The sequence below is a fragment of the Galleria mellonella genome, unplaced genomic scaffold, assembly GCF_026898425.1.
Source record: "Galleria mellonella isolate WM207_F2 unplaced genomic scaffold, CSIRO_AGI_GalMel_v1 utg643, whole genome shotgun sequence".
NCBI lineage: Eukaryota > Metazoa > Arthropoda > Insecta > Lepidoptera > Pyralidae > Galleria > Galleria mellonella.
In genome coordinates this window covers 495,758-523,710 of record NW_026442135.1, presented here as the reverse complement: position 1 = coordinate 523,710, position 27,953 = coordinate 495,758, and the positions used below count along the sequence as shown (strand labels likewise).

General features: G+C 34.6%; 2 protein-coding genes across 3 annotated transcripts in view; one reads left to right on the top strand and one right to left on the bottom strand.

The window, feature by feature from the left end:
• Nucleotides 1-27,874, top strand: part of LOC113511213 (zinc transporter 2-like) — a 42,718-nt gene extending 14,844 nt beyond the window's left edge. For both annotated transcript variants that reach the window (XM_052900300.1, XM_052900301.1), the window contains exons 2-9: nucleotides 8,550-8,678; nucleotides 9,611-9,773; nucleotides 12,194-12,385; nucleotides 12,918-13,116; nucleotides 14,226-14,319; nucleotides 15,375-15,615; nucleotides 17,132-17,331; nucleotides 18,336-27,874. In XM_052900300.1, the coding sequence (XP_052756260.1) occupies nucleotides 8,550-8,678; nucleotides 9,611-9,773; nucleotides 12,194-12,385; nucleotides 12,918-13,116; nucleotides 14,226-14,319; nucleotides 15,375-15,615; nucleotides 17,132-17,286 (1,173 nt within the window). In that variant the 3' untranslated portion in view covers nucleotides 17,287-17,331; nucleotides 18,336-27,874. The remainder of the gene's footprint in view (nucleotides 1-8,549; nucleotides 8,679-9,610; nucleotides 9,774-12,193; nucleotides 12,386-12,917; nucleotides 13,117-14,225; nucleotides 14,320-15,374; nucleotides 15,616-17,131; nucleotides 17,332-18,335) is intronic.
• Nucleotides 2,747-4,912, bottom strand: LOC128201915 (uncharacterized). Its single transcript, XM_052900299.1, has 2 exons — nucleotides 3,346-4,912; nucleotides 2,747-2,981 (listed from the first exon to the last, which is right to left on the bottom strand). Exons 1-2 carry the CDS (start codon nucleotides 4,734-4,736, stop codon nucleotides 2,978-2,980), a joined length of 1,395 nt encoding a protein of 464 aa, XP_052756259.1. The 5' UTR covers nucleotides 4,737-4,912; the 3' UTR covers nucleotides 2,747-2,977.
• Nucleotides 27,875-27,953: the final 79 nt, after the last annotated feature.

The following is a 27,953-nucleotide window of genomic DNA, read 5'->3' as shown; positions in this document are numbered from 1 at the left end:
TATAAAACACCTTGTTTTAAAATTAGAACACTGCGAACATTAGTTATAATTACATATTCATTTTGTAACGGTTGAAGTTGCTGTTATTTGCGAAACAAAATTGACTTGTGACAACTATGCAATCTACTTAATACTAATATAATAGCAATACATTTTACTTCCTTATTGGCATTGGTCTGATATTATTGTTGGTCTGTAAAATCTTATACCTATGATTAATCTTTTTTTTAATGGATGGTAATGGAATGATTACTCCGCCTGCGCTATCGGTATACACTGGCGGGACACCAGTGAGGAATGATAGGTGAAGATGAAGCAGGTCAGTTTGCCTATCGTGACAAATTCACTAATGTATCAATCACGTTAGTTTCCAGGGGAAACCGCGAGGAGGTCGACCTGGTATGGTATATTGCTAGTAACAGGGTTGCTAATCCCATTATTAACGATTCCTTTTCCCCCCATGAATAGTCTTTGCCACGATTTCGTCCGTGTGACCGGGATATATTGCTTGGCCAGGATAAAAAGTAGCCTAGGTCCTGATGAGCCGTTAAAGCGGCAAGAAGTGATAAAGAAACGCATTTTCAGATTTTGTATCAAAATCTTAATCCTTCTTTGCATAATGATGGAAATTTCCATCATAACATTAAATGCTCAAAAATTGTATAAAAAAACAAGTTCACTTTAAGTTGATCGTGTCTGGATACCTTTTTAATGTCCAATTCAGAAAAAAAAACATAGCTGTCGTATTATTTTTTTTTTCTTTAATTTTCTTTAACTTTGAATATGTATTATATCACTTTGGTTTATTTTACCAATAAAAAAAATCATGCAAAGAAAAGTTAAAATTGATAATTATCATTAGCATAGGTCCCATGCATATGATGCGCTTACATACATTCTGTAATTGATTTTTATTTAAATATATAGATTTCACACTTGCAGTTTACAATATAATTGCAAATTGATATAGAGATTTTTTATGGGTGATAATGAAATAGTAACCCCACCCGCGCTATTGGTATACACCAGCGGGGCACCAATCAGCCGGGTCAGCTAGTAAGTAAATAAATTAATGAGTGATCGGTTAAGCCGTTAAGGCGCTATAAGGTAACAGAAAAACAAACTCACTTTTACATTTATAATATTAGTAATGACGTAAATCACATTGCAAAAAAACCCGTAAATAACGGTCATGAGTTTTTCGTCGACTTCTAACGTCGACTGTACCGGGTTTTCGAGGTTTTACGAAGGTCATCGGTTGTACAGATTTAGCTATAACCCAAACAATCATCTAACGAGTCTATGCTAATTTTTTTAAGAAAACAAACTAATATGATAAAATTACAAAACTAGTTTTTTGCAGAGAAAAATAATCTAGGTTGTATGTATTTATTTATTATATAAAAAGATTATTAAAATATCGTATAATTCCCAGAAGCATAATCAGAAAACGGTTGGACGAATTTACCTCATAATTTGTATTTATATGTGTAAGTATATTTGTTATTTATATATATTTATTCGTTTATATATGTAATTTTAGTATGTATGTATATCAATAATTACTAATACCGCAATCGAGTATTCTGACACTTCCCTATGGTTGACTGAGAGAGAATGCTTTTAGCATTAAGTCCGCCATGTACCTACACATATTTGTACTAATGAATAAATAAATAAATAAAGTTACGAATAGTTTACTTTTTTAATGGGTGATAATGGTATGATCCTTTTTAATTAGTGATAATGAAATGGTAACTCCACCTATGCTATCGCTGGCAGGTACCAGTGAGAAATGACAGGTGCGGATGAAAGCAGGTCAGTTGACTCATAGTGACAAATTCGGAAAGAATTAACCAAAATGGTTTCCAGGGAAGAGCGCGTGGAGGTCGACACGATAGGATATATTGGTAGCAATGGGGGCCGCTAGTCTCCATTACTTTCCCCTGTTGTTATTGTAATAATCTTTATTATAATTAATTTATATTGAATACTTAAAAAATATTTATTTACATATACGGACTTATCTCACAGAGGGACCTCTTACAGTCAACCCTTGAGAAGCTGGAAGAAAACTATATAATATTCAAGGGTAAAAACTGTACATTTCATGTAATTTTTTTGTGATTATGTTATACGATTACGCCGCTATGTTGTAATTACGTATTTTTTGCAATCGTCGCTCGATTTGTTCGGTCATTTATTAGTTTGTTTATAATTTTATTGAGTTCTTTGGAAGCAGACTATACGAAGCAGTATATGTGTTCAAAAAAAAATCCCTTACTTCTTACTTAAGACGACTACGATTTAACAACTTATCAGTTCTTAATTTGACTTTGTTAAAATTTCTATGGGACCAATTTTAAGTATAGCTTTTTAGATAAAAAAAGAATTTTCCAAATCAGTTTTTCAACTAGCAAAGTTATGTTGTAACAAACATAGAAAATAAAAGCGAATTGAAAACGTCCTTCTTTTTGAAGTCGGTACAAAAAAACGGACTTCAGTTGTGTTCAATCGACTTCAGTAAAACTTGGTGTTTTAATTTAAAAAAAAATAAACTACTGAACCGATTTTGATAATATTTCTATGGGACCAATCCGTAAATATATGCTTTATAGATAAAAAAATATTTTCCAAATCGGTTTACAACTAACGGAGTTATAAAGGTAAACAAACAACCGAATTGAGAATGTTCTTTTTGAAGTCGGTTGACAAAAGAGCGTTTTCTCGTAGTGTTGCCTTAAGGGGTTATATACAGTTAATGGGTCGAAAAAAAGCGAATTTTTAGGAATTTTTTTTGAGAAGCCGTTAAAATTTATTGATTCCAAAAGTTTACATACTTATTATGGTATTATTCAACAACATTTTAGTGCTTATTATTAGTAAAAATATTTCTCTGGAGAAGAGCTACAGCCGATCTCCAGGAGGTCCTCTAAAAAAAGACGTCTTGCGGTGACCACTCTATCTCTGAACTGGATCATCTGAAATTAAAAAAATAAAAAGATTTAGTTAAAGTAATGTTAAATTCAATTATTAATCGATGGAATAAGCAAAAAAAAATTTTTTGTCAAAATGGCGCCTTCTCAAAAAAAAAAGTCGATTTTTCACCAAAATTTCAACTTTAAATTGTTTATAAAAAATCGAAGTTTTTATTGGAAAAATAAAAGCTTCGATTAATAACTGAAAAATATATTTAAGAAGCTTGTATCAAAATTTTAGACGAATCGGAGAAACCGTTTTCGAGTTACAGTGGTCACCGACTTTGAAAACACCATTTCGAGAAAAACGCGTTTAAAGTTTTGAGTGCACTTTACATGGGATAAAAAATTTTTTTTTTCAACTTACATGGTGTCATCTATTCCAGGCCCATATAAGAGACCTTCTGCTGATTCATTAGCTTCCAATAACTCGAGCTGATGTTGTCTGCGAGCCATTCTTCCATCTCGGGTGCTATCGCGCGCTCTGCGGTCGGAGATGTTCACGCGCTGCTCATCTTCTTTTTCGGCATATAAATGTGCGTTGGGTCCAAGTGTAATTCCTATTGCATTCATATAATATAATAATGAAGCCATTCCTTCATTAAAGACGCCAGCAGCTATGTATGCAGCGGTTTCTACAGTTTTCGAGCCTGCCGGAACAATTTTGGGAGAGATTTTCCAAATCAGTTGATTATAACTCTCGTTGTTGTTTTGGTTAAAACCACCGACACATCTTTCCAATAAACTTTTATTGCTGAGGTCTATAAAAATCGGACGTATAGCTTCAGCAACATCATCAGGTAGTGGCTCATAATCATGTTCGAAAGTAGATACTTCATTGGCAGCAGCAGCCCTCTGCCAGCTGCACCATGAGTCTGGTCCACTCGGACAGTTGTCGTGCTGAGGTTTTTGGTCAGATGAACAATAGTGATAATATGTGGCCCAGATAGCATTATACATTTTCTCAATGGAATCACAATTTCTACGTATTGCTAAGCCATAGTAAACTGTTAACTTATCGATCATCTTTCCAGTGAGTTTTCCTTTTCCACCGAGAGTTTTCTTTTGTATTTTTTTTCCTTTCGCATTCTCAACAGTCTCAACATTTTTTTTTACACAATCTCGAAGTCTCGTACCCATTCGTTTCTGTACATGTCCAATACATTCTTTCTTTACAACTTCCTCATCACCATAAGGTTTAACTTTTAAAATTCCCGAGTACGTTTTGGAATCACCGTCTCCGATATAATTTTTATAGATGACTCCGAGTTTTTCCAATGAACGTTTGAACATTTCAACGACTGAATCAACTTCCATTTTCCCTGAGGAACCAGCATGATTTGCAGTGCAAGTATTTTTATGTTCTTCGTACCATTCATTATACTCTTCTGTATCAAGTTTCTTCTTCCAAGTTTCACACAGTTTACAGTAGGCACTTTTAACAACTATATCTATTATTTTACCTGAATAATATCCAATCAAAGAGGTCACACCGTACAAGGAAGTATACCCTCGCTTTTTCCATGTGCCATCACCAGATACAGTTAATTCTGTTGAATGTTCGTTACCTTGATTATCGGAAGTCAAATTTTTCTCTTCGGTACAAGCCTGTGCAAAAAGTTTTTCAGTGGCTATTTTTACACTGGAGTGAATGTTATTTATTATCAAATCATAAGTTGGCTGTGATATAAAAGCTCGCATGTCCATTAATCCACAAAATTTTGCTGCACCTTTCAATCCTAATCCGAGAACTCTCATGACAAATAAAAATCGTCGATTTATTTCATAAGAATGCGTGACGAACGGACTAGAATTTACGCTACGGTCGGCACACTTATCACACAGCACAACTATTTGAAAACCAAGTCCTCGTTCAGAAGTTGTTTGAAACTTGACATCTCCGTCACAGACTTTACACTTTACATATTCAGCAATTGCTGTAAAAACAGTAATGAAGTTTAGTATGCGATACTCAACAGACGGATCACGTGTGACGGAGATTTCCTCTTGCTCTTTAAATTTTTTCGCCGAGGCACTGAAACTCCTTTCATCTGTTTCAGCTGTTTTTGGGTTGAAAACATTTTTACGTTTTTTTACTCTCGACTTACGTACATTATGAGATTTTCTCATTATTCGGGAAGACTTCATTTTCACTGGAAATTACACACAAAAAAATAAACGATCTCACAAGTTTACAGCTTGGCTTGGCTCCGTATACTGACTACCACTCTTAAATATGTTCCACTTTAGGGTCGAAAAAATATAAACTCACTTTTCAGGTATAAAATAAAATAATCACACTGTTGATTTACACATCTAAACACTTTAGAAGGGGAATGCTTACAATAGACAGATGCATGAAAGGGACAGCGCTCAGGTAGTCGATGCCGCTCCGGCCTTATACTCGTACTCCCAAGCGCTCCGAGACGTCGTTACAAATATGCGTGTAACTTCGAAAATATTTGCCGGATCGATTTGAAATTTCTTGTGTGTATTCTTGAATATATGTAGAATCAGAAAATAAAATAAAAAAAAAATCGATTTTTTGAAAAAATTAACTGTATATAACCCCTTAAAAGTGTCAGGGGCAGGAAACAAAGATCCATTTGCCAGCTGCCCTCGCGAACGGGAAATGGGGGCAATTCGTACAAGTAGTGCCGTTTCTGCCACGTGTAATTTATTACCTACTTTACGCAAGTTCACTGTATGTATTGTTAATACAGATGCACGTAATACCGTTTTTTAACGACGGTTCTTAATTGAAAGGTTAATCCTTTGCATAATGGTGGAACCTTCCATCAGAACATTGAACGCCCAAAAATTATATAAAAGACCAAGTTCACTTTAAGTTGATCGTGTCTGGATACCTTTTTACGATACATAACATAGCTGTCAAATTGTATTTTTTTTAACCATTTTTCCTTTAATTTTAAACATGAGTTATATCACCTTCATTTATTTCACCAATAAAAAAAAAACATGCAAAGAAGGGTTAAGTGGACACAGGTGTTATCAACAAATAATAGCAATTACGCCGTCTAGTGCCGGTATAGAATGGGCCATCCCATGGGTGTCGTAAGAGGCGATTTAGGGATCTATCTTAATGGTCGAGGGATGAGCAGCAGCGTCCCTCTTCATAAAACATCACCAAAATCACATTATTGTACGCATACATATATCTTTATGTATTTAAATAACGAACACAGTTTCGTGCCTCCAGTCAAACTTTTTATTACTCTTTTCCATCCAAAGGTTGCCTGGAAGAGACCGCTCTTAGCGATAAGGCCGTCCATTGTTTTCTCAGTGTAATATTTCGTTGCAATTGTTCGTATTTATAATAAGTGTATTGTAATCTTATGGAGGAAATAAAGAGTTTACCAATCTATCTATCACCAATAATCTAACAGCGGTTGCCAACCCGCCTGCTAAGCGTGGCATCTACTGGCAATAATTCCTTTATGGAAAAGGCATATGTTCAGCAGTGGACAGTTAACGGCTGATCTAATAATAATAACAAGATCAACATTTTAACCATATTTGCAAGCATTTTTAACTTGTAGGTATAAAAGTTAATACTTCGCTAAGAGGAAAGGAATTGTTAGTAATAGTGTTAGTTAGTTGTTAGTAAGAGAGAGAAACCATTTCATTTTCACCCATAAAAAAAACAAATATGTTGTCATCTTTACCTATCATATCTCACCTGCACCTACTGGATTGCCAGCGTTAATTGATAACGCGAACAGAGTTACCTTTACATTTTCACGTATTATAAAAAAAAAAACCTATGAATTACTTTGCAACTTTTTATACAGGGTAAAAGTGTAATCATTAGGAATATGTAAAACTAAGTATCTAGCCATGGTCCCATGTTATAGCACCAGATCATGGGAAGATGTTATATGGCATATGTTCTATAGAAGACGTCGGGACAGAAATGACGTTACCAATTCAAAATTTTAAATCAACAAAGGATTTTGAAGCTTCAATATTGATTGAACGACTAATATAATAAAATTAATATAAATATATAGATATTACATTGAATTTCAATAAGCCCAAACAAATCGCATAGAATTGATATCGCATCAATCATCCATTTCGGTCGTTTGTCTCGGTACAACTGTCCCAAACCCAACAAAAAGATAAATGCGCGGACGGGCCCAATTTCGGCACTAGAACAGTTGGGGTTGACAGTTTCGAGGAAACAGGAAAAAAGGAATATATATTATTGTTATATTTAAAAAATGATTTCACTTATTACAAGATATTTCGTCTCATCATTATATTTTCGTTTTTTTTATTTATTTTTGGAGGTTTAGTTATTATGTCCATTTTTGATAAATTCATACACGCAAGTACAAGCACACATGCTCATATTATACACACACACAGAGCAGCACGCACGCACGCACGTACCCACGCACGTACGCACGCACGGACAAACACAAAGGGAGACATACACACGCAAACACGCACTCACACAGACATTGACCGTCCCTAATAAAGTTACTGTAGCAATTTACATTTCCGTCTGGTTCTTTGACAATAGTAAACAGTCACTATAGTAGTGAATTTGTTGATTTTTTCCATGGTACCCGAATAAAAACTATGTCACGGTTGTGGCATAGATAAAACAATAATTCTTTGGTAGCTTTTACTCGTGACATTGTTCGCGTGACCGGGATAGAAGGTAGCCTATGTCCTTTTCCATCCCATACGTACTATATGTGTATAGCAAATTTTATATTAATTTGTTAATCTGTTACGGAGCTGAGAGCAAACAAACTCACTTTTACATTTGTAATATTACTAAGGATGCTATGATTACTCATTCCAAATTATTCATCAAACGAAAAATAAAAATGGGCCTTTGTTTTATCGGCTAAAAGTGTTTCTAAATCACAATCGAAGGAAGCTGTCAACCCGTCGCACCGCGCGGCATTAATCAGCCCTTCGCAGAAATCTTCGGCAAGTCTTGGAATATAGAATGATTTCGGCGCCGTGCCCCCTCCCATTTGGACTTCAATTACTGTTGTTTGAGGAAAAATGGATGGTTATGATAACGGTATTATTAAAATTGTTATTTTCACTCTCATTTTCAATGTTTATAAATGATTTGAGAGTCGTTCACAGACTTTGTCTTCGTGATCGGATGTTAAAAAAGGATATATGCTTGGTTGTATGTCATTATATTTTTTTTTATAAAAAGCAAGTTTTTTTTAAGCAAAACCTTCCTTTCTACTAATATTAGAAATGTGAAAAGTGAGTTTGTTTTTTTACCTTTCAGCGCCTTAATTAACGGCTTAACCAATAACTATGACATTAAGAATTGTTAGTAATGCGGACTTCCAGTCCTATTGCTAGAAATATACTCTGTCAGGTTGACCTCCACAAGGTCCCCACTGGAAACCATCGTGCTGAATCCCAGGTATATTCATCATGGTGGGCTAACTGACCAGCCTTGTCATTCTCACCTGTCATCCCTTACAGTGTATACCGTTAGCGTAGGTGGGGTTGACGTTCCATTGTTATTCATTAAAAAAATGTCCTAATACAAAATTATCTTTTCAGGAAACTTACACAGAGGTGCCGGTGTCTCCGACGCCAGAGGCCGAGCACTGCCACTGGAAGCCGCAGTCGGAGCCTCCCAGCGCGATACCCCAGCTGTTGATAGCTCTAGTCCTGTGCGGATTCTTTATGGTCAGTTCTTACGTCATAGCTTAGCATTAAGTTATATATAAGATATTAGTAAAGAAGGTACCTCTATTATTAGGTATTAGGTACCTCTGTCCCATTCGTGTTTCTACCTTGAAGCAATTGTGTTTGCATGGCTGTGTTTCGGTTTGAAGGGTGGGATATGGCGTGAATTTACTGGGTACGGAGGAATAACATCTGAGTCTTCGGGAATGGCAACGCATGGGGGGTATCATGGCCGAAACAGTGTACTCTGTTATGACCATGGTACTGCTCATGTCTATAGGCGACGGTTACCACTTTCCATCAGGTGGGCCGTCAGCTTGTTTGCCATTCTAAGTTGTATAAAAAAAAATACGAGTAGGTACTGCTCTATCGACTAAAACTCCACGATGTACCGTCTCTTCGCTGTAGTGCCGGGGCTAAAAATTGCTTTTTATGCTTTTGTATTCTACCGCTATCCCGGCACATTTAGGACTCTAGCTTTGTTTTTTTTTAGCTAGACTCTAGCTCTAGATCAGGGGTTAAAAAATTTTTAAGGTAACGGAATGCCCATCAATTAACTTTTATTTTATGGAATTCCATATCAAACGATTACAAATCAAAAACACTAATTTCAATAAAAAAAAAAGCTTTTATTAGAAATATTTTAATAGTTTAATACTATAGTTTCCTTTAATTTTTAATGTGAAGAATGAGATTGTTTCACTGTATAAATAATTTCGCAGAGCCCTGGTGACTTTTTTACGGAGCACTAAGGTTCTGCGGAACCCATTTTTAGGAATCGCTGCTATAGATCGTAGCTTATTAGTAAGGAGGACCTATCAGCTTCATTGCTAGCAATATACCCTATCAGGTTGACCTCCTTGTGGTTCCTCCTAAAACCATCATGGATAAATTTGCCACAATGGACCAATTCATCCTCATGGTATTGACAGATATGCGAGCTGATCGGCGGGTATCTGGCGGGCAGTTTGTCGGTGATGTGCGACGCGGCGCATATGCTCAGCGACTGTGGTGGGTTCGCACTGGCGCTGCTCGCTTTCCACTGCGCGAAGCGGCCACCCGATGTCTACATGTCGTATGGATACAAACGGGCCGGTTAGTATGTTTTTTCCTTTATATTTGACAGGAAATAGCACATAGCACATACATCTGGCTCGGAGACAAAGTGAGAGGAGCCATCTCTCTAGGCAACAGAGGGCAAGGGACTTCAAAAAGCCAAATGCGAAATTTACAGCAAATTTTTAAGGTGTCTTGTGAAGGATGTGTGGGGGGAGGCAGTGTATCCCGAAAATGGAATATTTCCGAACCGATACGACAACATAACCTTCAAGAAAAGAGCATATTCCTTTTTAAAAGGCCGGCAGCATACCTGCAATGCCGTTGGTGTTGTGGGTGATCATGGGCGGCGGTAGTCACTTACCATCAGGCGAGCCGCATGCTCGTTTGTCCACTGTGTTGTAAAAAAAAAATGGAAGTAGAATTTACTCGAAGTCAAAATGTCGACGGAAGGGCTTGAAGATACAATCTCGCTTTACTCTAGGGCTGAGGAAAGCGCTGGATTGCCTAACTACGGTTGCGAATTCGCCTGCCAAGCATGGCAACTACTGGCAGAAACCCCCTGAAAGGAGGCCTATGTTCAGCAGTGGACAGTTAATGGCTGATATGATGGGTGATGATGATGAATAATTCTATGCAAAGATAATCAATGTTACAAGGTTACAGTATTTAATCGTGTGAATACGATGCAGACGAATTCAAATGTTCACGCCTGGCTGACTGCAGATGTCAGGTAGGCTTATTGTCTGTCGCATAATGGCTCCACGTGGAAGAGAATATGGAAATTGTTTTCTCAAACTTTATGATTCTGATAAGTGTTTTATAAGATAATGTTATAGGTACTTATATGTATAATAGTTATTCTATGTTTATATATATTTATTTATATATGTATCAATATGTATATGTATATATTTATAATTTTGTTTATCTATACTCTGTTACTAACAATATAGCTGCTCATAATATAATTTATTATTTATTATACTATTTTTGCACCATATATGTTATGCTTTATATACAAATCCTATAGACAGTTTCTGCTTTAGAGTTCTCAAGGTTGTCTGGTGGAAATATCTTTAAAGGATAAGTCCGCCTGTGTACATTTTTGTTATAACTTAATATCTATATATGTACAAAACATATTAATATATAAATAAAAATAAATAATGCTATTTGGTACATTTTCGACTATTTGCAATTGAATTATGTATTGTTAAATATACAAATATTATTAACAAGTTTCTTGTCCGTTACTTCGTACGCTTGAATTTCAGAAGTAGGTATGGGTATTATGAATACCGATCCAATATCTATATATTGGGTCCTTTCGGACATTGATGGCAAATGAAAGGTTATCACCCATTCCGATACCGCCCATATCGGTCGGATATCTATTTTCGAATATGTTAAAAGTCTGTTATCTAATTATATTTTTTGGATAACAGACTTTTAACGTATTCGTTATTAGACCAGTATATAGATATTGTAACTAAAATATATAAATATTGCTATATATTACCTATCCCTGTTCAGATGTAGGGAGGTTCACCAGAGGGAGACTTTGTACAAAAGTTGATTGCTTGGGTACCTCTGTCCCATTCGTGTTTCTACCGTGAAGCAGTTGTGTTTGCATGGCTGTGTTTCGGTTTGAAGGGTAGGATATGGCAATGAATTTACAGGGTACAGAGGAATAACACCTGAGTCCTCAGGAATGTCAACGCATGGCTGTATCATGGGCGAAACAGTATACTCTGTTATGTACATAGTACTGCTCATGTCTATAGGCGACGGTTATCACTTTCCATCAGGTGGACCGTCAGCTTGTTTGCCATTCTAAGTTGTATAAAAAAGTTAAAGTAGGAAAACCAATGGTGTAGATCTTTTCTAGATAATGTATTAAAAAAACATAAAATACCATTGGGAAAACCGTTGTTTTTGTATGATGCCAAAACAGACAAACATACAGGCAAAGCAGACAAAATTTATATATTCGACAACAGATATTCTACCGATATGTGAGAAATCGAAATGTATGATGACCTTTGGTTTTGTCACAATTAAAATCGTTTTTTTTTAAACACAATTTTAAATTGTATAAAATAACGAATAAAATTAAAAAAAAAATGTATTTATTGGAACTATAAAAAATTACAAAAGTAGGGTAGTGTACAATAACAGCCACATTAGTTAAAAATAACTGTGTCGTGGCTGTCAACGCCCACCTCCTCAAGGCAGAGGCGCTAGCGTTCCAGTAGAATTAATAAAACTGTTAATTAAACAAAGAAAAAGCATGTACCTACATGTAGCACATATATATGTGCCCAACATACATATAAATATTTAGACGTTTAGTTTACATTATATTATTATATTAATAATTTTATATGATTAGTTTAAATGGCTAATATCAAGTCTGTTAGTTTGTGAAATAAATTATTATATCCTTTTTCCTTCAGAGGTGCTGGGTGCGATGGTGTCAGTTCTTCTGATCTGGATTCTGACTGGTGTGTTCGTGTACGTGGCGGCCGTCCGACTACACACGGACGAGTACGACATCGAGCCGAACATAATGATGATCGTGTCCGGCTGCGGGGTCGCCTTCAACGTCATACTGGCGCTCGTGTTGCATGGCTGCGCGTCAGACATAGGTCAGTTTCTCTCAGTTTTATTTTTTTGAGTATTCGGCTTGAAGGACCAAAAATATGAATATACATATATATATATATAGTTTTTTATTACAGATGAGAATAGAAACGAATAGGAGGCTGCGTGTCTGATTTGTATCGATTTAAATGTTATTGGGTTATTATAAGGCGGTTTCTATTCGTTATACTATTTTTTGTTTTTCCTAATTGGGTACATTTAGTCAAACTAGGTGTCCTAAATTTACAAAATTTAGGTTGATAAGGTTCTTTCAAAAATGGACCTATGTAGTATCCGGCTTGAAGGACTAAAAGGATTTGATTACGCTCATGTTTGTATTGAACGACTGCTCAACTTCATATCTGTCAGAGGTCTTTATATTTAACGAAACTATTAACATCAGAGGGCGATTCTCTTGAACGAATAGCAATTTAATAAGTAACTGATATTCAGGGTATTTGTAAGAGATAGATACACAGAGATAGATACACATAGTCATACATTATTAAGTAATATAAAGTTTTCCTTCTTCACCAGCTCACCACCATACACACGGCGGCGCAGCGTGTCCACACACGCACACACATAACCACGACGCGGACACGCCACGCGTCGGGTTCCGTCTGTTTAGAAGATCCCGCGAACACAAACAGACGAACGGTGCTCTAGTAAATGGTGATTACAGCATGAAGGATCTGTCCAACGCTGAGGCGAATGTCGTCGGGTCCCAGGCCAGGTATATTGCCTTCTTACAGCTAGTGTTTTGTGGTATACAATTTTAGAGATGAAAAAAAAAAAATAGATTTATGCCTGGAAACCAATGAAATCAACCGTTTCTGAAATAAAATACCGATGTAAAATCTATTTTTATTGTCTCTTCCCTGTTTCCATATATTTTTTTCACTCGGCGTTATTCCAAAAATGTAATTCTCGCATAAATACTTTTTTCCCGACCGACAGCCTTATTACTTTTTTTTCATCCGTCCGTTTCTTTCCCACTTTTTTTCGGCCCTGACACCTTGTTTTCTTTATGTTACTATTTTTTTTTATTCATGACATTTCTTGATGACGTATCAAGATAAAATGCGCACCGGATTTCCAGTCCATGTACGCGTAGAATGAAAAAATGCCTGGACATTTTTTCTGTTAAAATATTTATGTCATTTACAAATTGATTTCGTTAAATCAATTTACTCTCTCTGTTTAGCGTAACAGTTGACTGGTAGAGAATGCCATCAGGCATTTTAATGTATAGAAAAGTATAAAAAAAAAGTTTTTGTTTTTCAATTTTACTATTCAAACAATGTTTTTCGGATTACAAGGAATATTGGAAAAAAATTGCCGAATTTTTTTTTAATCGTTCCCGAGTTTTTTATTTAAAATAAATAAACATATAAATAACATCGCTTTACCCGCTGAAATTGTTGCTCCTTTTAACTTTGGGTTTGTTGGAAGAGATCTCTTTTAGAGTTAAGCTCGCACTTGTACATTTGATATTTTTATGTACTATCATTGTGTACAAGAAAGTATAAATAAATAAAATAACTAATGGCGATTCATTTTCATTTAAAAACATAATTAAAATAATTATGTAAATCAAATTCCAATAATTATTAAGCGATTGAAAAATATCCCGAAATGGGCGGAATTTTGAATCCGCATCTTCTACGCTCTGCAGGGACTAGTTGAGCTACTGAACGCCTGTTTAAAATTAACATTTAAAATTTTTGTATTACCTATATGTCTGGGACGTTTGCATACATTGTCGTATATTTGAATCGTCAAGTTAGTTATGTATCCAGAGCTAACTAGATAAGTGCTTTAAATATATTTTTTATATTCTAGGAATATCAACCTGCGCGCGGCTCTCATACACGTGATAGGCGATTTGATACAGAGTTGCGGTGTGTTGCTCGCCTCTGTGATCATCAAGTTTTACGTAAGTCATTCTCCTTGTATTCCTTTGTCTAAATAGATAGTCACAAACCATTCTCGTTTGTTAATGGGTTGCCTTTTTTTTAATTTTGTTGTATACGTTCTTTATTTAAAAAGTTGAAGATAATTTTTTTTTCAACATTCTAAATTTAAAATTTATGAAGGAATTCGATATTTAGTCAGAGTTCAAGCGAAAGAGAAAGATTTTATTTAGTTTAGCCTTATTATAACAAAAAAACCACAAAAGAACATCTATTTAAATCTTTAAGTATGTGTGTTAGTGTTATTGCAGTAATGAAGAGAGAAAATGCTAGTGATGGGGTCTAGTGGTCTTACTATTAATAATAAATCTTGTAAGATCGATTTTAACGTGTTTTCTTATTGGAAACGATTGTAATCGATTCTTAGTGTATTCGCTACGATCGACTAATTGATCTAACTTCATAGTCACCTATCGTCATTCACCGGTACCTCGCCAGCGTATACTTAAAGCGCAATTAAGGTTACCATATCATTATATTCCGTATAATATCGAAATGAAATACTTAATCAAAATAAATATGAATATCTGACTGGTATAGGCGATCCCAGAGGGAGACTTTGTACAAAAGTCGATTGCTTGGGTACCTCTGTCTTATTCGTGGTTCAACCGTGAAGCAGCTGTGTTTGCATGGCTGTGTTTCGGTTTGAAGGGTGGGATATGGCGTAAATTTACTGGGTACAGAGGAATAACACCCGAGTCCTCAGGAATGGCAACGCATGGGTGGTATCACGGGCGAAACAGTATACTCTGTTATGTCCATGGCACTGCTCATGTCTATAGGCGACGGTTACCACTTTCCATCAGGTGGGCCGTCAGCTTGCTTGCCATTCTATGTTGTATATAAAAAAAAATAGTAACGTCCTTCTTTTCCATCATCAATGTCCAAAGAAGCCCAATATCTATTGGGCTTCTATTATATATATATTGGGTGGGTTGTAATATTGGCACCGCTGACGCGTGCCTAGTACTGAGTATAGGACGAGCGGCACTGTGTGCGGCGGTGTGTGCGTGTGCAGCCGGCGGCGAAGCTGGTGGACCCGGTGTGCACGTTCGCGTTCAGCGTGGTGGTGCTGGCGACGTCGGCGCGCGTGGTGCGCGACGCGCTGCGCATGGTGCTGCAGGCGGTGCCGCCGCGCTTCCCGTACCGCGAGCTGGCCGCCGCGCTGGCCGCGCTGCCCGGCGTGCGCCACGTGCACTCGCTGCACGTCTGGGCGCTCTCCACGCACCACCTCGTGCTCACCGCGCACCTCGCGCTCGGTCTGTACTACACGTTTCTCACTTGCGTGCCTCTTCGTACATACGTTCATTTATTTATTTGCCACAACATGATGTTTTTACAGATATTGATTTATTATGAAGTTCCCAAACTTATTTTGTCTACTGCCCACTTTGAGAATAAATTCTTTTTTAGCGTCCCCATTTTTTCACCTACTTAAAAACTATTATTACTTCAAATTACAAATTACCCCCCAAGCCCTCTACACGACGCCCCCATTTTTTTTCTGGGTCTCTTACTGGTACTCATTCTTGATCTCATCCATTCTTGTCACATCGTCACAATTCGTCTTTCATACATCACTTTTACGCGCCAGTATACTGTACTTCATCTATTTTATGTTAATTTCTGTGCTTTATTGGTATCGCATACTCCGTCAGATCTAATTACATGCGGTCGCTCCTGGAAAACATCTTAATTACGTTGAATTCGTCACGGTGGGTCAACTAACTTGGTATGCGGGGGAAAAGGGATTGTTAGTAATGGAGACTGAGAATCCCATTGCTAGCAATATATCCAACCAGGTCGACCTCCTCGCGGTTCCCCCTGGAACCTATCATGGTTAATTCCTGACGAATTCATTATGATGGGCTAACTGGCCTGTTTTCATTCTCATCTATCACCCTTCACTGGTGCTCCGTCGGCGTATCCCGTTAGCGCGGGCGGGGTTACCATACCATTTTCATCCATCAAAAAAAAACTTGGTATGCGACACCAATGAGTGATAAAAGGCGAAGATAATAAATTTTACCTATTGTTACTCACTGACTGGGATACCGTACCATTTTGATCCTTTAAAAAAAGCTCACACGAAAGATCGAATTTTTTTTTTATTATTTATTTATTCTTTATAAAAAAATGTCTGATACAAAAGGCGTACTTAATACTATATAGCATTCTCTCCCAGTCAAACTTTGGCAAAGCAGAAATTTAATTATGCAAGGAAAAAAATTTAATATTGTTACAAATAAATATTTACACGTACGTATCGATATACTTACAAATCACGACACATGCACATGGAGAACTACTGTACATGTTATGATTATATAAATGTACATACATGAATACATTAACACGTTGAGCGCCACGCGTATTTCTACAGCAATCCCGTTCAGGCCACGCGCGCCGCTTCGAAGCGCTGGTACTGCACGAGCTGGTGTTTCCTATCGTAGTAGAAGGTAGTTTACGTTTGGAACGTGATTCCTATAGGCATTCATTGAACACGTTACGCACCAAGTCTGTTTTTTTTTCTGTAATTCCGTAAAATAGTGTAAAATTTTATAGTTCTCATGTTACACGCTGTCAGACACCGATGGCTGACGCGGCCTAAACGGAAAGTCTAGTGTCAGCCACCGATGGCTGACATGGCGCTCAACGTGTTAAACAAATATTACATAAATATACAAATATATATCATAAAAACATACATACAAATATAAATATACATGCATATGTATATTTATGTGTACAATGACGTGTGACTTGTGTTGGCAGACGAGCTGGCGGAGGCGGAGAGCGTGTTGCGCGCGTGCCAGCAGGTGGCGCGCGTGCAGTTCCCGGTGCAGGCGGCCACGTTCCAGCTGGAGCGCTACTCGGCCGCCATGGCCTCGTGCCGCACCTGCTGCCAGCAGCCCGCGCTCGTGCCCTGACACCTCACCACGCTCTCGCACTAGCTGCCGCCTCGAATACGCTCTGTACGCTTTTATTTTATGCAATTTAGAATGGCAAGCTGACTGCCCATCTGATGGAAAGTGGTAACCGTCGCCTATAGACATGAGCAGTACCATGGACATAACAGTATACTGTTTCGCCCATGATACTCTCCATGCGTTGCCATTCTTGAGGACTAAGGTGCTATTCCTCTGTATCCTGTAAATTCATTGCCATATCCCACCCTTTAAACCGAAACACAGTCATGCAAACACAACTGCTTCACAATTGAAACATGAATGGTGCGGAGGTACCCAACAACCTTAGCAAACGACTTTTATACAAAGTCTCCCTCTGGTAAACGCACTCTTACTGTCTGCGTAGACGGTGGACATATTGTTCGCTAACTAAAAGCCCCATTATGTTTGTGCCTCATCTTACCAAGTTTACAAAGCCAACGAGATAATTTTAGTTCTTAATAAACCCACTAAAATTGTGTGCAACAAAACACATGTGTTGTAAAACAATATAGGTTAAGAAAGGAAAATTTAATCCGCGATTAAAATATTCCTGCGCCTGCGCAGACCTCTGAGCTTTTACATGCAATTGTCGTACTATTTCTCGTAACCTAAATAAATAAATAAAGTTTGGTATCAATGTTTATAATATCCTTAATGTGTTGCCCTTAGATGCTATGTTAGTATATGTATATATACATTCAGGCGTAAAAGAATTTTTCAAATCCTGTTCGTCGTATAAAGTAATTTAATGTTTCGCAAAATATCACTAGATGATGTTGTTAAAAATCTTCATCGAGCTATGATTTATCCTTCATTGTTTCTTGTATTTTATATTTTTTTTGTTCTAGGAGTTCAATTTACACTCGAATATATCCTAATTTTGTTATCACATTCGGTGTTTGATTTCTTGGCCTTTGGAAGTACAAATCCGTTTATAAATGACCGAGTTATGAAGTGACAAACATAAAAAATATAATTGAATTGAAAACCTTTTTTGAAGTCGGTTAATAAATTAATTTTCTTTACAGGGTGTGAAAGAGGTGTAATATTTCAAGTCTCGTGAACGCAGCTTTTGTGAGGTGAGTTCTATGTCATATGACTGATATTATAAAAGAAAGAGAAAAAGGAGACGTGGAAAAAGCTAGACTGAGCTGACTGTCCCACCGTGGAAGTGTTAAAAGGGCATAGACTAAGAATCGTTACATTCGTGGCTTAAGATTATATAAAAAAAAAATATTGGCTTATTTTTTATGTAACCTTCATCTATGGATAGCTTCAGAAATGCATAATGAATATATATACAATTAAACATACAACGTTGTTCAAATTTAGAATACCGTAATTTATATTTTTTGTGAGCTCCCGATCTTTATTTATTTATTTAACTGAATTAAGTATATTTCTAAATATTAATTATATTTTTATTTTTAATAAAATATATAATATAAAATTTGTATTAAAAAACGAAAAAATTGTAACCTGCATAATATCACAGTGGAAGGAATAACCAGTGGTTAAACGCCTTTAACACGTTCCGAATGATAATATAGCAGCTCGGGACACTTTGCAGTGCTGCAGAGTCTATACGTTTGACCACTGGTTGCTAAGAGTAATAACTTGTTTATACTGTGACCATATGTTATAAAAAAAGTACAGTATTCCAGAACATTCCATTAAATTATTTGTATATACATAATGTAATATTAAATTAATAGTATTTTAAATGTGCCAATTTTTTATTAGCAACTGTTCCATACATTTTTTAACATTGTTATTAAATAAATGTATTTAGAATTGACATGTATTGGACAAATAATTATTTAGAGAGCACATACTGTAAGATTGACTCCATCTGTATTAATTCTTAATTTAGAAAATAAACAAAGTAAATCTCTTGATTTAGTACAAAGACGAGCTGTGAGAATAGACGACGATTCCAAGCTCACAGGCGGTATCGAGCCCTAAGGCTAAAAGTCTAAGGCCTCTTTGTGCGTTCTACCATTTATATAACGGATTGTGTTCTTAGGAATTGTTCGAAATAATGTCCACAGCTACCTTTTATCATCTCACCGCTTGCTATTGTCAGGGAATTCATTCTCACACGCTTGGACTTAAACTCAAAAACTTAAACTTAAAAAGCTCAGCCATTTATAAATAGATTTGATTTTTTTTTATTTGAACAGATATACTTTCAGATTACTACCATATAAATTTCATCAGAATCGGTTCAGTAGTTTGAATCTTAAATAAAAATAACTGGTTTTTCCACAATTGAAGTCAGTGATTTGTTTTTTTTGTGAAACAAAATCGACTTTTTCAATTTATTGCCCTATAAAAATTGTTTTTTTAATTTACATAGTTTGGAATTGGGTAATGTCGTTTGTATACGAAGACAGTTAATACAGGTGTTGCCAGTCTTAAAGTATAAATTCTCCTAAATGTGTAATTAGATTTAAGGAAAAGGTAAGAGGCGCCAAAATGAAGTTTGATAACAAAAATGATATTTACATGACTGAAATGCACAATATAAATAATAAGTATTCTATACAGAGGGTTTTTGTAAATGCATGAATATGGAATGGTAACCCTGGGTTATTAATTTACGCCGTAATTTACGTGGGGTGTCAGTGATGAAGTTAATATGTAGATAGATTAATTAGTCCATAATATATTTTATATTCTGTAGCTGTTAAAATAAAAAAAAAGTGTATTATATCTTTTTTTTTTTTATATAAACCAGTTTGAATTTCTGTTTTGTTCCTCACTAGCTAATTGTAATTGTCGAATGTTTAACTTGATTAGTTATTAATAAAGTTATTAGAATTTTCCCATAAGATGTGATCATGTGGTCAGTTATTATTCTGTCTATTTATTCAGCCCACATCCACCCACTGCTGGGATTATTACAGCATTTACTTTAAATCCATATTAAAAAATAATAAATAGGTCATTTTACTAAAGTTGGTGACCCTGTCACCAACTGTAGGAATTTTGCAGGGTCACCAACTGTACGAATTTTTCTAGAACTTTTTGTTTCTGTCCGGATTTTAGATAATTGTAAGATTGACCGAATATTTTTCTATTTTATTACAAAAATATTGAAGGGATATAAAATTTTCGAATTAAAAACGTAATTTCACTGGCGTCGATTCTGAGGCGTCATTTCTCTATAGCGACTTCTAAAATTAACATTTCAATTTGACATCACAGCCAATTCTTTATTGTGAGGATCTATATGAAATAATTTTTGACTAGGTTGAAGTTAAAATAATACTATATTAATTTATATAATAATAATAAATTATTAGATTAAATTGCCTCAGAATTGGCTCCATTGTGTAACTGTTTAATTTCCGGTTTTTTAGATATTTTCAATTTCTGTATTATTATTGTAGACCTTGTGAGATCTGACCACATATTTCAGAAAACGTTAATCCTTACAAAATATGGAAATAGTGAAAATAATAATACATAATATAAATAGAATAAAAAATGTATTATTAATAGTGAATAATTAAAATAAGGTTATGTTATAATTTAAACAGGGTTTGAAGCTGTTGTCCAAGTCAATTGCGACTACAAGATATAATATGTAAGATAAAATTATGATTAGTAATAATAGGTCTCGCTATATAGTAAATGCTTTCGACATTACATCACTCAGATTGAAAGTTCCGGTAGTGTGGCAACGTCGCAGTTATGTACCAATTTTTTTTCTAATAATTAAACAATTTATATTATAACGTTTCTGAAATGATGTTGGGACTCCCGCGCTTTTGTTGCGCATCAGAAATTTTCGCTCAAGTATGTATTGATGGTTTCCATGCCATCATTCGTCAGAATGGCGCGTTCATAGTGAGAAGAATGCGTGGAAGTGGCAACACCATCTTTAAAATGTCAGTTGAAAATGTCCATGCACCTGTGATGATAGGATGTGCATTTCGTCAGGATGATGACTAAAACACAAAATAAGTATTCCCTCGTTAGTTTAACCTTCTTTACTAATATAATTTTAAGTTTGTTGCCAGCATGAAATTTTGTTGTTTGATTATAAATAAATTTGGAATTGTTTCTAATTGATTATTTAAAAAGTGCTCTGATAGCGAACCAAAATATATGTAATGTAAATCATTAAATAAGTTGTGATACCTACCACTAAAAGTGTTGCACTCACTTCGTATTTTGCTTCGAATATATTCAAATATATATATTTTTGCTATCAAAATGCGTATTCTCAGATATAACTTTATAAGAAACTTGTTGAAATAATATTTTAGTTCGCTAACAATCAGTAAAAAATTTATGAAATATTATTATTGAAATTATTTTTCAAAATTGACAGATTTAATTTCATTCGATGGAACCGAAAGATGTAATATATATAGTTGTTTTAACCATAAGATAGTTTGCTGATGTCAATAGTTAGTACAAATAAAAAATCGATCAGTCAATTGAATGTTTCGACTTATTATCGATTTAATTTAAAAACTGTTTCTGTGATAATTTTAACAAAATTTCACGAAATAAAATACAAAAATTTATTATATTTTCATTACGTTCTATTGAAATAAATTATGTACTTATTTATTTATTTACACTTTATTGCACCATATATAAAAATAATAAATACAGTTAATTATTAATTATAATACCAACGTTGCCATACTTCAGTAAGTTTCGATATGAACGCCCTAAACTTTTATTTTTCCAGTGTTTTAAAATAATGCAATTGGCTTTAATCGCGTAACATTCTATTTAGTAATTTACGCTTATCCTTAAACAAATGTTTTAAGTATATAAATAAATGTATAAAATATATAGTTATAAAATAGTTATTATTATTAATACTGAATACTCAGACCAACAATTAAACGTACAGATGGAAAATTGTAGTTTGTATGTTGGGAAGGAATGGTTCGATGAAATAATTTTGAGGTTAAATCTTATTAATGGCAACACCTTTGTATTCGAAAAAAAAAATTGACATGTGATGAACATATGTAATTTTGATACGAATTTGTAAGTACGTTTAATAGATTAAGGATCATACTTGCGGTCCTTAATAGATATGATTATGCAATGACTGTAATTGTTAAAACGAGACACCATTATAAGCAAAACACGGATGTTTGGGCAAAATAGGATATTTTTTGTCTTGCCCTGTATACGATTTTATTTTTGGGTGACTCAACTTATTTGCGACATCAAAAGATTTATGTTTATATTACCCGTTTAAATTAAATAGCTATGTAATTATTATACGTCGCAAATAAGAAGGTACTTTTTCTATTTGTTCGTTTGCCCAATGACATCAGTCTGTTGCTATTTCATATTGCATACGCTCACAATATTATATAGGTTTTTGAGATATCATAATGATATCGCGTAATGATCCGTCTGTACAGGGTGAAATAGAAAATAGAGGTTCCAATATGAAATTGATAGCTGGATTTTGAAGCTAAAATTTGAAGTCTATCATTACAAACAGCACTGTGAGTTAGTATGAAAGACTTTAATTTGTTGTGGTTTTCCTACTTATATTTTTTTAGGAAAAGTCCAGTTTCTCTGAGCGTATAGACTTAATGGATTCTAATGATTTCGTTTTAACCCCGTCATTGATTTGTTGGTCTGAGTTTAGGTAATGAAACAGAAACGAGATGAAATATAATATATAATATCCACTGGATTATTACAAATGTATAGCTTAAATTAAGATTATAACGAAATTGTTCCAAAAATATATTCGTAGTGTAGCTAATGATTGTTATTTTTTTTTTTTTGTAATTAGTTTTAGTGTCTGTTTACATGTTGTTGTAATTTATTAACTTTTTAGAAATATGTATGTAGAAAAAATTGTTTTGAATTAAATTTGTTGAATAAAAACGAAGAAAGGTTTGTACCGTGATTTGGATTAGTTTATTTGACCTTTGACTTTGTAAGTAGGGTTACTATCGATTTTAAAATCAAATCAAACAATACATAATTTTATTTTAATTTTTTTTTATTTTGTAATAACATACATCATTTAGACAATTCGATATAAAAAAAATACGAGCTATAAATATATTTGATTACATAATACCTATTCACCCATTTAATACATAATATCATTTCTAAATCTGTAATTAGAGCCGTGAAGAATAAGTCCGGATAATCGAATATTCGGATAATGAAGATTCTATTGTATTACTTAATTTAGCTTCTCTAAATAATTTTAATAGTAATTTATATTTATTAATTAATTCAATATCTTGGTGTAACTTCTATGAACAGATCAGCATGTATTGATTTTCACTTAAAATTTATTTTTCTATATATATATATATATATTTTATTATTAGATGTAGTTAATGGATTTTGTGCTCAAATAGTGAATTTAATGTGATAGCTTTTTAGATAGTACTTGTAAATGATGTCATGTTAGTTAAATCTGACATTTCTGCGGTATATATCCTCTTTATATACCTATATATTATATACAAATCTTGTAAGTAAATAACAAAAAAAAATTGTAATGGATTATTATAATATAGTCGAATTAAACATTCTCATTTTTGAAGTTGGCTAAGAAATGTAATTATGTAAGAATTATACTCTGTACGTTATAGCACAGTGCGAATGACAGGTTATTAAAATCACGAAAAAATACGGATTCACTTTAACATTTGACTTTGAGAAGTACCAATTGTTATTTTTTTTTTTTATGTTTTGGAGGCGAAGTTGTACTCAATACAATATTTTTAAACTGAACACTGCCATAACTGTCAATTGTCACACGCACCGTGCTACAATGCGCATAATATAAGAGGTAATCTACTGCGGCTTGTTAATTACACTAAAGAAATATCTATGTCGTAAGCCAGATCTTAGAATTGATCAATTGATGTGACCAACCATTCATGAAACTCCCAACGCGTCTCTAACGGTGGATCATTATTATATCAGTCGTTAACTCTTTAGGGGGGGGGGGATGCCAGTAGTTGCCATGCTTGGCAGGCTGATTGGCAACCGCAGTTAGGCTTTGACGATGTTTAAAGAGGGACGCTTCTATCGATCCCTCGAACATTAAGTTCTCTTAGTCGCCTCTTACAACAAGTCGGAAAAGGAGTGGCCCATTCTATGCCGGTGCCATACGGCATAATGGTGGAATACTGTCTCATGTAACTATATTACGATATGACCACTAATCTTTGACCACATCACGAAGAAGCCATGCATTTAGCTGTTCATATTGTCAAACGTTGATTTATTCATTGACGTGGCCAAGTTGCATCATGATGTGGGCTGTAGGCATGGGTGATATGGATGCCGATTGTGTATCTATCAATTGAATTCCTCTGGATATTAATGGCGGAAAGTCAATACCCATTTTGATATCGCCCATATCAATCGGATGTCTATTTTCGAATATGTAAAAATTCTGTTATCTAATAATATTTTTTGGATAACATATTCGTTATTGGATCAGTATATAGATATTGTATCTAAAATTACCAGAGGGAGACTTTGTACAAAAGTCGATTGCTTGGGTACCTCTGTCCCATTCGTGTTTCAACCGTGAAGCAGTTGTGTTTGCAGGGCTGTGTTTCAGTTTTGAAGGATGGGATATTGTGTGAATTTACTGGGTACAGAGAAATATCACCTGAGTCCTCAGGAATGGCAACGCATGGGGGGTATCATGGGCGAAACAGTATACTCTGTTATGTCCATGGTATTGCTTATGTCTATAGGCGACGGTTACACTTTCCATCAGGTGGGCCGTCAGCTTGTTTGCCATTCTAAGTTGTATAAAAAAAATATAGTAATTGTATCTAAAATATATAGATATTGCATCTAAAATATATGGATATTACTATATATTACCCTAATGATCTTTAATGTTCGACTATATCACGAAGTATGCGTTTAGCTGTTCATATTGTCAAATGCTGATTATTTATTGATTTGACGATATCATAACTTTTTTTATGCAATTTAGAATGCCAAACAAGCTAACGGCCCACCTGATTACCACCGGAAAGTGGTAACCGTCGCCTATAGACATGAGCAGTACATAGACATAACAAAGTATACTGTTTCGCTCACGATACCCCCCATGCGTTGCATGTATCTTTATGTAGGCAGTGGGTATTTACCATTTCATGAAATACCAGTACAACCATGTCATGAAATGCTCGGCTACATCATAAAGTGATCAATTCTAAGATCTAGCCATGACATCTACGTTAATATTTTTTTTAATGTATAATACGTATTTGTTATATTTTCAAATGCTACTTGTTTAGCGGGGCGGTATACTTAATTCGGTAATATAATACGCACTTGTTGCGTAGTGTAAATAGAAAGTTACTCAGCTGAATAGCTGAGGTATACAGGTTCGAGCCCTTGTGAAAATTTAATTAAAGTTTGATACATTTACATATGCAACATGGCGTCGATTCGCTGAGCCGCTATTTCTTTAAACTTGTCTGTAACTTTAAAATTTCAATTTGGTAATACAGAGAAAGTGAAAGCGAAGTGAAAAATATCCAAAGGTTGCCTGGAAGAGATCACTCTTAGCGATATGGCAGCCTATTGTTTTCTTAGTGTAATATTTTCTTGCAATTGTTTGTATTTATAATAAGTTTACTATTGTAATCTTACGGAGGAAACAATAAACGGTATCTATCTATCTATCTATTAAAGTGAAATTTTTATTTTAAGGACCAATATGAACTGAATTTCTTACAGATTTAAATCAATATTGTATTCAATTTAGTTTTTTTTTTAAAGTTAAAATAGTAATTTTGTGAAATTATCAAATTAAAGAATTAAGAGATAAGTTTAAAGAAATGGCGTCTCGGAATCCACTACAATTATAAAAAAGATGTTAGATTAAAAATAATAAATGTAACGATATTTATATATAGTGTGAAATAGTCATTAGTGTAAGTACAATATAATGTAACCATTTGTATGGGGCATGCCGTATGGTTTCTATTGATGTAGCCAAGTTATTTGTTATATGTGGAGCGAAGACGCCGAGGCTGTTTGCTGTTAGTTATTGCATTTATAGGATAAATTCAAATCGTCTTTATTCAAATAAACTTGTTTACTAGCACTTTTAAATCGTCTTTTTTTTTTTAATATGTAAAGATGTAAAGCTTTGCGCGAAAAATAGGCTCTCAAGACACAGAGTTGGTGTACTTAGGATTGCTTTTTAGGACTTGGGCCTTTAAAGAAGGCGTATATATATACTCTTAACAATGTCTTTGTAAACCGTCGCTTGGATCCTGAAGTGGGCATGAAGAGGAGGGCCTCAGAATTACGCCTATCTATGGCTTAGCATCATGTTGGCCATAGTTTTATACATATTATACCTATTTGTAGGATAAATATGTCCTTGCTTTGTAGGGTAACATCAGCCTGTCGGGATGAAGGGGGGGGGGAGATTGTTAGTAATGGGGACTGGCGGTCTCATAGCTAGCAATATACCTTATCACTGGGTTAGTCTTGAAATAAAATCTAGTAAATCGACATTGGAATTGAGACTTTTCGCACTATCGAGTTGCAAATTGAACTTACGACATAATGGTTCCATACTGTTCTGAGAGATGCATACTATTGTTAATAGATGCATATTATTGTCTCTCTCTGCCTGCCCGTATATATCGATATCGCAGGCGGAGTCAATATTTCATTTTTACCGCCTTTTTTATTTTCCATTTTTAAACAATTTCATTCCATCCCTTTAAATATAGATTAGCGCAACCATGAGAAGGAAAGACGCCGGATGTTGGTGTCTTGTTCTGATTCCATATACGTTATGGCGATATGTACGTTCCTTTTTAAAATTCAAGCATTGAAATGGTCTATTCTAATTATTACTATTTTTATTCAAGCAAACTGAACTTTAAAGTACTTTGTATAGTCATTTTTAGCTAAGATTAATTTAAATCCATAATTAAATTTTAGCTGAAACTTTATTTTTCAAACAGAAATGGAATTTTGTATTTGTTTGGATATCAGTCATTGAGTTCGATTCTGAAATGGCATTTCTGTGAAGCTACTAACTTAATATTTGTTATTTTATATTTTTGTGAATTTTCTGTACCATCTTAAACTATATTTATAATAATAATAACTTAAAACTATTTGAAATTTAGTTTATATTCATTCTTAGAATAAAGATTTCGCTGTAATATTAAACAGATTTTTTAATTTTAGAAATAGTTTTAGGGAAATGGCGCTTCAGAATCGACGTTATTGTGTTCAGTATTTAAAAATAAACTGCTAACTTTTTTTTAACAATCGCAGTATTATTTCCCGCCTTACACCATGCGACGTAATTTATAAATGACGACAACTTCAAGGTCTAAAACTAGCAGCATCGAGCCTCGTAGCAGTTGCCAAATGGTGTAACCAAATAAAATATTTTTGTATAATAAGATGATATACTTACCATAAATGTTATGATTATGCTATTGTTTGTTTTTTTTTTTTTTTGTTAGTATAATGCATGCGTTCTCCGTCCCTGTTCGTAAATTTTTGTTGTATCCACTGTACTGAGGAATAAAATTATATAATATTCAATTGTTTTATTCAAGTTCCAATGTATTAAGCTAAAAATAATCTTGTTCATTTTTTTATACGACTTAGAATGGCAA